The following is a 13,267-nucleotide window of genomic DNA, read 5'->3' as shown; positions in this document are numbered from 1 at the left end:
TCGTATGTATGTCAATCTTATCTGGCATGCCCCATACACCATGACCCCATCGTCAAGATCTGGTATGACTACACTGTTCAGATCTAGGTTTGCGTGTATGTGCAACCGTGTATACAGAACGTACTATATATCCATCCATCTGATCTGTAATCATTTATCTGTACTGAGTATGAAAAGTGTGTGTGTGTGTGTGTGTGTGTGTGTGTGTGTGGCAGAGTGGTCAACATTGACCCAGTAGGTTGTAAAGAGGCTTTATACCCATCGGTATTCCAGACGTGGAGGCAAACTACTGTCTCTGTCACCTTGACTCCCCCTGCAGCAGATGAGCTGTGGGCTGCACAGGAAACACTTAACACTACCTGACTGTAGTTAAAATGGACAATAGGGCTTTCATGTTCTCTCGCGCCCATTTAATTTTTTTACCCTTTCTTTCTCCTTCACTTCTCCACTCGTTTCTGTTCTCTGTGCCCCCGCATCACCCTCGTCTTCACTTTGTTTATTCCCTATTAGCATTAAGTGTGATTTCAGCTGTCACTGCATGGGCTTTGTGGAACGGTAGAACTAAATATTAGGATGTCCGAAGGTTTCTGTCTAGCAATCGCACAAAATGAAGCTCACAACTCGCAAGTCTGCATTAGCACTCACAGATCTTGTATGTGTTTGTTTTAGGTGTAGACAAGCATTTCTTTCAAAGTCTTTAAGTCTTTGATGTACATGATGTGTATTTTTGTCTAAGTCTCTGTAAGAGAAAGCAACCTGTCATCAGTTAATTGTCAATTAGGAGGCAATGAAAGCATGCTTGCGTGTCCGTATTTGCGTGTTTGTGTTGAGCGGAGCTGTCGTCGGCAGTGTGGTCTGACAGTCTTGTAGATACAGTGGAACCTCCAGCGACATGTCTACCGCTGACAGCTTCTCTACACACACTTTCAGCGACACTGACGGCTAAATACACACACTCACAGACATAATGCACACACATACATCACTTCTGTGTCTGCCTTCTTCTCTCTCTCACTGTCTTTTTATGATCTCCCTGTATTTTTGTTGACTGGTGATGATGTGGTAAGTTAGGGAGTTGAGGAGAGAGAGAGGATTCAGAGCGGTGATGTATTGGTAGTTGCAACCAAAAACACTGGGTGTAAATGATGACTCGTCTGAGAGCTTTAAAAGAATGGGTTTTAATATGGTGTTTCTTTTTTGTATTTTCACTTAAGCTCAGTTGGATGAAACCCTTACACTAAAAAAGTGACAATTGTTCAAGTAGAATGTTAGGGTTTCTTTTCTTTATCCCCTTTAAAAGGATTTCACAAATCCAAGAGTGGCAGGATTTTCAGCCTATGGAGAACCATGTAATCCCTCTAATTAAGTTAAAACATGGCTGTGTAAAATGTTTTCAGTGCATTGTCCCTTGCCACCTACTTGAATTTCCCTGTTTTAGTTTAAAAAAATCATTGTGATGTTAGTCAAGGATGGCTGCAGAAGGACAGAAGAGCCTCACCCATCTTCTGTTACTTCTCTAAATCTCTCTTCAGGGGCAGACGTGACCGAACCCAACAGCTCAGACAGCCGCGGCGAACGCCTCGACTTCTTCCTCAAGCAGGAAGAGCCTCTCACCACAGAGCCCAGCTACCTGGGTCCCAACGAATCAGAAGAGGCCGGGGGAGGAGGCGTGGGTGGAACAATCTCATCTGTAGCCAATCTGAAGGCGGCGCTGATGAGTAAGAACAGCCTGCTGTCTCTGCGGGCTGAGATGATGGGAGATGATAACCCTTTGTTGTTTGAGTACCTGCCCAAAGGAGCACACTCCCTGTCTTGTAAGTCACTATTTACTAACACTCTGCTCACACTGATTATTACACACACACCTCATTATAACTTACAACTCGGGTATACACAAACTGCTGCAAATCTACTGGTGTACTTTTGACTATCTGCTCATGTGGTCACCTGTGAGACATAAAACATACAGACTTGACTGCTTTTGACATGAGTATACTCTTAATCTGCAGAGTATTTTCCAGCATTCACTTTGGATAACTCTGTGTGTGTGTGTGTGTGTGTGTGTGTGTGTGTGTGTGTGTGTGTGTGTGTGTGTGTGTGTGTGTGTGTGTGTGTGTGTGTGTGTGTGTGTGTGTGTGTGTGTGTGTGTGTGTGTGTGTGTGTGGTGTGTAAAGAGTTTGTGTGGTAGTGCCAGTGATGATTAGTCAGCTGTGACTCAGCGAGAGAACATTTTGCTGGGATCTCTCTCGCTTTTGTGAGAAATATTTGGTTGTTTTTTTGTGTCAGGTTCGTTGTGTGTATCAATGGGTCTACGGCTGTAAATCACAGCTGCAACATAAAACAACAGAACTGCAGCAACTGTTCCGATATTACTTATTTACTATACTTCAGCACCAAAAACTATGACATTATTGACTCTAGTCAACTACGGCACAAATCTTTTACATCCTGTTAAAACTACCTTTCAAAACATTCATAAAATTGTATCCCTAAAAATAACCAGAATAACATGAACTGATGATAGAGACATGTTATGTCATGTGAGATCTAATACAAACCATAGAAATTTAAGCTTTTTTTAGCATCAAATGTATTTTTTGTGTGGTTATTCCTTTGGTCTTTGAATATCTGAATACTTCACTACATACATAGCAAAATAATTTATATTTATATTTTACGATAAGATACAGTATATCAGCTAAAATCTCTTACTTAAATGTATAGTGTATAATCACCTGAATCTAGGAATCATGTTTCAATTAGCTTAGGATGAGCCCTTCATATTTACAGAGCAATGCAGGTATTTAAAGGAGCAGTGTGTAGGATTTAAGAAGACCTATTGGCAGAAATGTGATATAATATTCATAATTATGTTTTTATCAGAGTATATTCACCTGAAACTAAGAATCATGTTTTCATTAGCTGAGGTGACCTTTTCTGTAGGGAGCGAGTCCTCTTCCTTGGAGTCCACCATGTAACACCACCATGTTTCCACAGTAGCAATGCAAACGCTGATGAACACAATGAACAACGCCGCACAAATTTGTTCAAAACGGATGCATTCAAGGTAACTTTGATAAATTAGTCACATTAATCTGCCACCGTCAGTCTCGGAGACCCACTTCTTCAAATGTTGTTAGCAAGCATGTAAGGAGCCTAGCTAGTAAGGATAGCTATAGTTTAAATTTAGAATCCAGCAGAGTGGGCGCAGTCAACACGCTGCACGTTGCTGCTCGTGCAAGTGGATTCGTTATTTAACTCTGACACTACATGTTCACTATCTCAATCCAGATAAAGCTAAATATGGACTCCCTTAATCCAGATGAATGTTGGAAAGTATTTTCAAAGACTCAAAGGGTTGGCTGAGGAGGCACAAAGAAAATACCAGATGTAGTATGAAAAAGAGTACTTAGAAACTTAAGAAAAAACACGTGGGAGAGCCGACCAGTGTGATTTTCTATCCTATAATTTGAATTTGAATATTTATTTATTTGTCACAATGTGCGTGGCAATTACAATATTTGTAGTGTAGCACCTTATAATAATTAAGGATATTTATTTTAACCTGATATTAATTATTATTATTCTAACCACATCAATATTAAATAAATAAACATCCTTATTTGTGCACAATTTGTTAATGTTAAGAGATTTCTTTCCTTTGTTCAGTTTTTTTGGCCTCCAGTGATGGTGTTAAACAGTCAGTGTCTACGTGTGTATCTTTGTGTGTGCCAGTGTAAGCGTATATTTGTTTGAGTCCATGTCTGCGTGGGCACATTTGTATGTGTGTGTGCGCAACTTGTGTGTTTGTGCTTCTTTGCTTTTACTGGCTAGTAATTGGATCTTTTGTCCAGAGTTCTGCCTGTCTTTGTGAGCGGAAGAAAAGCAAAGGAAGGGTACAACTCTGAGCCAAGTCATGCCTTTTGAGTTGAGCGCCACTCACCTACAAGACTGAATAGACCAAAACACACATTTGCAGTTGCACATAGGCGCTCGTACACACACGTCACATCACCCCTTTTGTGCAAGTGTTAAGTGTGTGGGATTGAGATGTTTCTGTTGGCTTAAAGAGGAGAATTAGATGCTGTCACAGCACAGATAGACAGCCTTACAAGCTCCAGAGAAAAGAGGAAGAGGCTTTTTGATACATACTCACACTTTACAGTTACCCTCAGCCTTTACTATGTGAATAGGAGATTTGGAGAATTCAAAGAATGTTAATCAATAGCTCCCTGCATGAAAAGGAAGAAAAAAACATGTCAAATGATTATAGCTGTACTTCAGTTGTCACCAAAGAAACCTCAGGGAGGTTTTTGGTAAGCCAAACCCTATTTTGGATCCACTACACAATAGGGGTTGGGGAAATGGGCTTGTCGAGATGGCCAACAACCTCCCCTCCCTCCTCGGGTCTGTGACTGTGCCTAAAGGAGGACAGAAAATAAACAAACACTGTACCTCAGATTACTGGGCGGAGGATAAGTCTGTCTGGTTTGACAGATCGCTACTCCTTGCCTCCTTCCCTCCTTCCCTCCCTCCATTCAGCCCTCTTTCCCCCTCCTCCCGTTCTCCTCCTTGCTTCTCCTTCACCCCTGCTTAACATCCTTCCTGTCCTTTTTTTCCTCCTGTACTCCCCCTCACACCATCCCTCCCTCCTTCCCTCTATCCATTTCTCCTTCACCCCTCCTTAACACTCATCCCTCACACTCTCCCTTACTCCCTCCCCTTCTGGCCGGCTCCTGCAGTTCCTCCCTATTTGTCTCACTCCTATATCTTTCCCCCTCTTTTTCTTCCTTTCTGTGGAGTATCAAAGTATGTTGGTTTAAATTCCTGGGAAAGTATTGATCAAGGCAGAGAGGAGGTAAAGCAAGGTCACCTGGCCCAATTGAAGAGAGACCAGTGAATGTAAGCAAAAAGCCTTGACACAGAGTTTCTGTCTCCCCATCCCTTCCTCTTCCTCTCTCTCTCTCTTCTCTCTATAATTGATTGTTTAATAAAACATGCTTCTCCTAAAGGTTCATACATCCAAAATCAAATCGAGATTCAACGTCCTACAGTTTAACCACTGAAAACTTCTCCCTCTTTACATTTAGCAATGTAAACACCTTGTTGACAACAACTGAGATTCAAATGCACAGCTCACCTCTTTGCCATCCTCCTCGCATGTAGAACGCCAAAATACAGTGGGGCCAGTCTGTATGCCAATCAGTCTCCTGATTCCAATCAAGATCATTGGGATGTTGCCCCTGTACCAGACAATCAATCAATGCCCGACAATGAATTTTGCCGGACCATCCCTCCATACCTGTCCACACTGCCACAGCATACCGGCTGTAAAGAACATCCAATTAACTACAGGGATCATACTGACATTATTGAACCTTTCTCTCCACTGCCTGCTCTCGTAACTTCACATCTACTTTTGAAAGTGTACTCACGTTGTATAGTAGCTCCTAGTGGCTTCATAGCTGCTTTTCTGGAGGCTTTTATGATTTGTGTTTATGATTGTGACACAAATGGTGCAAGAGACTTTATACATTGAAAATGTGGATCCTATACAGCCTATCATACCCTCTGTCTCTCTTTAAACATAAAGGGAAAGGAAGAATAGAAGGCTCAATGTAAAGGAAGCTATCAGTGCAGGAGTAATAACTTTCAATCTGGTTGTGGTGAGATTTTGCATTTGAGGTCACCTAATCCACTGAACCTTTTTGGAACTTCTGGCACTTTCCTAGAAATTATAAATGCAAATTCAGATTTGCTTTACTTCATCAATAGGACAATAAAAGGTTAAATAAAACCGTCCCAATGTTTTGATATTCCATGCTAGTCCTTTCCTAAGAAGAGGCTACTGCCAGAACACCATTTGTTAATGAGCCGCTCCCCCTCACCTGTAGCTCATCTTTTACTCTTCGTCTCCCATTCTTCCTCCCTTTTTAATGTTGTTCCTCCCATCACTGCCAGAGATGGAGAAGAGGAGCTGGGGAGTTAAGCATTTGTGTGTGTTCTCAGTAAGTGGGAGTGGGGAGTGTCGGGTGCGGTAGTTTCACATTCCAGGAATCCGTACACGTTCGAGCATCATGGTTGTGTGATTCTGTCCGTTGTGCAAAGGAGTGCAATGAATGGCTAACCCACTGCATAACTCTGGAGACGTTCCCCAAAACGCTGCCCACACTCACACGTATTCGTATACACGCAAACACAATCCAGAATAACCTGCAACACATTACACTTTGATTAATATGCACTGAGAAAACAAAAGGTGCTCTCAATACCAGCTAATGGTGATATTAATGAAGCTTCAATGTGAATAGTTATAGAGAGCTAAAGGCTGTTTAAGAGGCGAGATATGAAATTCTTCATCCAGCCTGCCTTAACTTATTGCCGGTAAACATCTTACATGGACGATATAGTCGTCCTTTACCCTGTGTGTACAAAAAGTCTTCACTTGAGCTGCAAGATGGCTTCTCTCCAAAACAATCTCCCTCCACGCTACAGAGGATCCTCAAGCCCTCTCCATATATGCATTTTACTCGCTCACACAACACATGCACACTCACTCACTGAACACACACACGCTGCCATCCTCTGCGCACGTATGTGGGTGGAAGGAGAAGGAGAGCAGAGGAGCAAAGTAACCGAGAGAGAAAGAGAGAAGAGAAGCCCTAACCCTTTCCCCTCGGCTGGTGGAAAGTGAAACTTCAGAGTTTTTCTTCCTCCCCCTCTCCATAGTGTTTGATAGTGTAGCACTGGCAGCCTCTCTGTGCCCCCCCCTGCCCACTCTCTCCCATTGTGTTCTGGTGGCCAGCTGCTAGCAGAGTTGCAGTTATACGTGAGTGGGTGGGTGAGACTCGTTTCCTGTGCTCCTCAGGGCTCCGCTCCAACAACTGCTGCAGCACGCTCCGGCCAGGGGCCACGGGGGCCACTATTCATAACAAACAGGGGGCTGGCTCCTCTCCTCTTCCTCCTCTTCCTCCTCTTCCACTTCTTCCTCCTCATCTTCCACCAACACCACCACCACAACCGCCATCGTCAACATCATCATCATCATCATACTTCCCACCCACTCCGCCTACAACACTGCACCCCTCTGAGTCTCGGCCCCTGGAGGCCCCCGGTCTGCGGGCCGGGGCACCCCCGCTGCGCTCAGAAGGGTCAGACATGGAAGTGGAAGCGGCCGTTGAGGGCCCAGAGCCCTCCACCTTGCCTGAGGTAAGCACACAGAGTCTGGCTCAGCTCCAGGGCAAAGGCTGCTCTCGGGGTACCGCTTCTCCAGTCAGATAAAAGTTTGTAAGAGTGAGTGGAGATGTTCATCCAGGGAGCAGCTTCATCCTGTATCTGCAAACACACTGAGGGGGGTTGAGGTGACGGAGAATAGAAAGTGACTTGTGAAGTGGTGGGGTTGTGGATCTTTATGAGGAGTAGGGGTTAATGGGGCTATTTTGAATCATTGGAAAGTCTTGTTTTATACAGCATCCCTCAACCCCTCTCTGTGTCTCACTTTTTGTGTGGAATCTGGCATATTTCCTGCTACACTGTTTTATTTTGTTTGTCTTTCTTTTCTGTTTGCTTTCTTTGCTTTTTCTCCCGTTCAGATTTCCAATTCTCCAGTCTTATCTTACTTTTTTTCGCATTGTTTTTTTTTAATATAGCCAGACCCAAATTCACCTTTTAAGCCAAGAGTCTTTGCTCAGCATCAGCGGTAATGTAGTTTAGAGTGGTTACATTAGAGATGACACATGTGGTCACAATGGCAGAGTGTGCTTTGAGATGGCAGATAACAGGCAAGGTAGTGAGATGAGACTGAGTAGAATCAATACGAGTAGACAATGAGAGGTTTGCTCTCGCAGCCCAGGAAATTGTTTGTTCTGTTTGGTGTGTTTGTGTAGGTGTGTGTGTGTGTGTGTGTGTGTGTGTGTGTGTGTGAGCATGGCAGTATGAGCATGTGTGGATGTGAGTTTTGTGCCAGTCTGTGCATGTACGCTGTGTGCGCGGGTGAGCGTTTTAGGAGCAGCATTTGATTTCAGTGGACCTGCCTCCAAACAAGCCTCCCTATCTCTGCGGACAAGCCATCTGTTTGCCCAGTGCATGGTGTTCTGTTCACAGGGAGGAGGAGGAGGAGGAGGAGGAGGAGGATAGGAAAAATGGGTGGGGGGTGAAGGAATGGCAGGAGCATTAAGTAGATGGAGAAAGGATAGTTTCAATGGGATGTAGATGAGAGAAAAGACAAGAGGGAGGTGTTGTGGTGTACTTTGCTGTATCAGGCAGATAATATTATTAATACTGTAGATCAACCTAATTGCTCAATCTGTGTCTCATAGGACGGCTCTGGCATCTAGGAACTGTCAGCTATTCATAAGACTTTTTCTGTTTGCTTGCTAATCTCTAACACTATATCTATGTCTGCTAAGTCATTCTAATCTGTCTGTGTTGCTCTTGTGTTTTCTTTTTTTACTTTTTTGTTTTCATGTCTTTGTTTCTGTGTTTCTCACGTGTGGAAAAAAGGTTATGTTCACAGCTTGTCTCACCTGCCTGCCTCCTGCATGCCCACACAACAATCCATACAGACCCACATAAATGTGTGTGTGACATAACGGGATGTTTTGTGCTTACAGGAGCGTGTAAAAGACAAAGAAGACATGAAAGAGTACAGCACAGGTATGCTTTAGGCTTTATAATTGAAGTATGTCATGTTGATATAACTTAAGTTAGACTTTGTACCTTTTTATCTATTTCTCTCACTTTTACTCTCACTTTTCTTCTCACTATCTCAGCCTTGGAAGGTGACCAGTCTCCTATCGAGAGGGATCAGATGGGCGATGAGAGCTGTGTTGGTGGCTTGACTGTGCCTGCGTCAGTGTCAGGGGCTGGCAGAGGAACTAAAGGGCTGATGGTGCTGGGCAAAGAGGTTGGGTCCGGGAAAAGAGTCCTGCCAGAGCCCGGTGCCTGGCCCTCACAGGGGTTTGCCTGCTCCCTGTGCAAACGGCTGTTTAGCAGCCTGGAGCACCTCAGGGAACACGAGTACCGCCACACCCTGTCTCTGATGGCCTTGTCTCTGGACTGGCCGAGCATGCACGGCCCGTACCACCAATCTACCCAGCCCCATCACCAGCCACAATCCCAGCCTAGCCACTTCCACCAGTCCCTTTACCGCCCTGCATTGGAAGAGCCAAGCCAAGTGCCGGCGCGCTACCTCTGCTCCCAGTGCCCCGCCAGCTTCACCCTCAAATCCAATGCAGACCGACACGAAAAGACCATCCACTTTAAGAAGAAGCTGATGCAGTGTGTGTACTGTCTGAAAAACTTCAGAGACCGCACAGACCTGCACAGGCACCTGTCCTCTGTGCACTCCAAAGAGAGAGGGCATACCTGCCCTGCCTGTGCCAAGGCTTTTAGCACCCAGAAAAACCTGTCTACACATGTTAAAGTGTGCTGCCAGGTCGGGTCAGTTCCAGGAGATGTGCTGGGAAGAGGCACCGGGATGGAAGTTTGTCAGGGTGGGGTTATAGATTCACTGTGGCGGCTTTCTCAAGAGATGAAAGTTGAAAATCATGATCTCAGTATCAATTTGGAAAATTGATACGGGCCGCAGGGTTATGTACACATATTCATACCTATCAGCTAGCAGCGTATCGTTCATGACAAAATGCTCTGTGGCGTCATTGCACTAAGAAGGAAAAGCTTCCTTTTAAATCAAGTAACTGTTGAGATTTAAAAAAAATACCCAGGGACTACTGTTTTTTTTACAACTTGTTAAATATTATGCCATTATTTTTTTACTATGAATGGACAGCGTACATCTAAACGATGCACAGTTGCTATGCAAAGCCGATCTGTTTAAACAACAACTGACTAAATTATAAGAAGGATGGATTTTTAAGTAATCTTTAGGTTTGTGAATAATCTGATAAGGTAAATGACTTTTCGGTTGTGGTGCTGAGTTGAGAGACGTGGTGGCGTCTTTCCGCCTCCCTGACCTAAACCACTTGTCTGGCTCTCTGTCGCCAGTCACCAGGTTGACTAAACTCTTCTCTCCTTTTTAGGCAGAGAGATCTTTATCTTTGTGTCCACCCCTGCATTATAGGCACAAAGACACTCAGGCTTAACTGTGCCTCACAGCCCACACAACCACACCACCTGCAGGAACTTTGTAGAATTGCAGCATGAGACTAAAATTAAGACCCAAATCAGATTGTTTCTGTTGCCAGTGACAGTGTTCCTCAAAATTGCATAAAACATAAAGGAATATTATTATCTATTTTTGAAACAATGTGGTTACTTCTCATTAAATTTGAACACGAAGCAAAGCAAAACTAAGTAATTGGATCACCATCCCCACTGGACACGTAGCTTGTCATCTCATCACTCTGACATGGTTACCTTCAGTCAGTGCTGTCAGATCAGTGCAGATGGAGGGGATGTGTCAAACCAGACAACGCCAGCTAAACAATAGACCAGTAGCAGCTCTGATGGGGGTTGGGTGGTGTCATTTTCACTCTCTCTGTCCATCTCCTCTATCCCAGATCTGTAAGTCTTCTTTCGGCTGAAGCTGGGTAGTAATTGGTCCTTCACGGGTCCGGCCCTTCTTAACCTCTGACCTCTTCATTTGAAGAGGAAGTGGGGGCCAAGGAGTAGATGCCCCTTAAACCAGATGAGATTAGTGATGTCACTGCTGCAGACAGATAAGTGTGTGACAAGTGGTAAAAAATCCGGAGAGGAATAAGGGAGATGGTGAGTGTGTTGCAGAGCTGCGAAGATATTTGAATCAGCATGAGCACTAACTTCAGAATCATTGCTAATATAAATCCACACTAATTTCTGCCAAAAATTCAGGCCTGCATTTCTAAACCAAGATATTTTCCTGATACAGCCCAGTAATGAAGGTGCATTCACTACTGTGAGTAGTACACAGCCAAAAGGAAGACATCCACCTGTGTTTCCCTCTAATATTCCACAGTCACTCCAACACATAGAACTGGAATTTCTACATGTTCAATAAAAGCAGAACTGGTGTCTTGCCCTTGCCCGTTTTGTGATCATACACACAGGGAAGTCCCAAATGCCAAATCCCTTCTCCCACTAAATCCCATCTCTCAGGTAACAATCTGTTCTAGCCGGCAGCTGAAAGAGACTGGCGGGCTCAGAGAAGTTAGGAACTAATCAGGAACTCTGCAGAGCCAGCCATGTCTGATTCTTGAGAGGAGTGATTATGTGTTATTGTAAATGTTGAAAGATGTTTCATTTTAGAATATATATATATTTCCTCCTAAACCCCCCCCCCCCCATGCACTGTACAAAGATATTTACTTTTCAAAACGAAATTACATTCTGCTTGTAGTTTTTGTGCTGTAATTAAACTACGATGGAAAATGTTTAATCCTCTCTGTAGTTTTTATCTTTTATCTGTGTGTCGTGCGCATCATTCACACAATCGCTAGTATTTCTTTATTTTGTCTTTGCGTTCTAAAAAAAAAAGTGAATAAGGTTTTCAAATCTGTTGTGCAAGTTGATGTGTACTTGCATGTTTTGTGCTGTTGGGTGTTTAATCAGAGCAGAAGTCGATTTGCAGATGGAGGTAATTATAATGTATTGCTCTAAAGCTATAACCCTGAACTGTGTGTTTGACCCTTCCTCCATGAACAGTAGTTGTGTTGTGCTTGTGTTCTCATAAATTCAGTCCTGATCTCTCATGGTCACAAACTGTATGCCTTGACTGCAAGTTTCTCTCACACACATACACACATGCGCACACACGCACACCCACCCACCCACACACACACACAATCTGTTAACTTGGATGCCCTTCACCTGGCTTAACCGCCATTTAAGTCAAGAGAAGACCTTGAGATAATTGGTTTACTAGGCCTTTAAACAAGATTGGGACATGGTATTAACATTACTTTTTTTTCTTTTAATTTCTTTGCTGAAGCCTCCCTTTGTGTGTGTGATTTTATTTCCCAACCTGCACCCTTCTTGTCATTGTCTATGTTTGTCTTTCCGTCTGTGTTTTGCTGTCCGTAGCAGAGACCCTCTAGAGCAACTAAGGCAGACTGACTGTTGTGTGTCGTGTTTATAGTATCTCTTTATTGCTTTAGTATGGAGGAAGAGCTGTTGCCAGGGCAACTGTAGCTTTGACTGGGATTGGTGTGGCTATGGGAATTGATGATACATTTCTACACCATGCCGCTAATTAAATGTAATAACTGAAAAGTGAAATTTTTGGTTTATTCGAAAGAGCTTGATTCTAAACTAATCTTTTATCTCTTTGTTTTTTTCTCCCTCCTTGTGTCCACACAGTGAATGACTTCACAGTGATCCGTAAAAAGTTCAAGTGCCCCTACTGCAGTTTCTCTGCTATGCACCAGTGCATCCTAAAGAGGCACATGCGCTCTCACACTGGCGAAAGGCCCTACCCCTGTGAAATCTGTGGCAAGAAGTTCACCAGAAGGGAGCACATGAAGAGGCACACACTGGTGAGGGCAGCTATGTGATTACCGGTAGTGGGCAGTAAATCACAACATATAGGCTACTAAAGTTTAAATACATAGTTTATATGTTAAATAATGTGTTTCTGTCCAACAGGTCCACAGCAAAGACAAGAAGTATGTGTGTAAAGTGTGCAGCCGGGTCTTCATGTCAGCAGCCAGCGTTGGAATCAAACACGGCTCGAGGCGCCATGGCGTCTGCGCCGACTGCTCTGGCCGGGGCATGGCCGCGCTGCTGGACCACCACGGGGAGGTGGGAGGAGACATCTCTCCGGAGGAGGAGCTGTATCCCGGCGACCGTTTCCACGATGACCAGGCGGAGTGCGACGGTGATGGAGAGGGGGAGGAGGAGATGATGGTCGAAGGGGACGGAGAGATGATGGGAGAAGGGGAGGAGGAAAGAGGGAAGTGGAAGGACTCGGGGATGACCTCCGAGGCCCACGGAGCACTGGACAATGAGAAGGAGGAGAGCGACTCCTCGGCACAGGAGGGGGAGCAGCAGAACGGGAGTGAGAGGGACTTCACCTGGATCTCCTAGAATCTGTCAGGCACCTATCAGCGGCTCGTCAACCTATCTCTAAAGATCTCTTGCGATCTCTCAGGCAGAATCCTCTGCTCTCTTTACCCATTCGTCCCACCGTGGGCAGGCCTTCCTTTGAATGGAAACGCTGTAGGGTGATGCGCAACAATGATCTCGAACCATCATGAGTAACACAATCAAATGCACACACACACACACACACACACACACACACACACACACACACACACACACACACACACAC

General features: G+C 44.4%; 1 protein-coding gene and 1 long non-coding RNA gene across 10 annotated transcripts in view; one reads left to right on the top strand and one right to left on the bottom strand.

Annotated features, from left to right (window-relative positions):
* The window catches only part of zbtb46 (zinc finger and BTB domain containing 46), a 55,469-nt gene extending 42,208 nt beyond the window's left edge, over nt 1-13,261 (top strand). For 7 of the 9 annotated variants that reach the window (XM_034876369.1, XM_034876368.1, XM_034876372.1 and 4 more), the window contains exons 4-7: nt 1,533-1,814; nt 6,869-7,209; nt 8,613-8,655; nt 8,772-11,379. In XM_034876369.1, coding sequence (XP_034732260.1) covers nt 1,533-1,814; nt 6,869-7,209; nt 8,613-8,655; nt 8,772-9,577 — 1,472 coding nt within the window. In that variant the 3' untranslated portion in view covers nt 9,578-11,379. Of the gene's footprint in view, nt 1-1,532; nt 1,815-6,868; nt 7,210-8,502; nt 8,656-8,771; nt 11,380-12,294; nt 12,471-12,579 lie in introns of those variants that run through there. The other 2 variants (XR_004657240.1, XM_034876373.1) reach the window with 2 other exon arrangements.
* LOC117947508 overlaps nt 1-13,267 on the bottom strand; it is a 1,113,976-nt gene that overhangs the window by 485,815 nt on the left and 614,894 nt on the right. The window lies entirely within an intron of this gene.

This window comes from Etheostoma cragini, chromosome 7 (genome assembly GCF_013103735.1).
Source record: "Etheostoma cragini isolate CJK2018 chromosome 7, CSU_Ecrag_1.0, whole genome shotgun sequence".
In the NCBI taxonomy this organism is placed as follows: Eukaryota; Metazoa; Chordata; class Actinopteri; order Perciformes; family Percidae; genus Etheostoma; species Etheostoma cragini.
The sequence above is the reverse complement of the archived record's forward strand: the minus strand, read 5'-3'. Positions and strand labels throughout refer to the sequence as shown.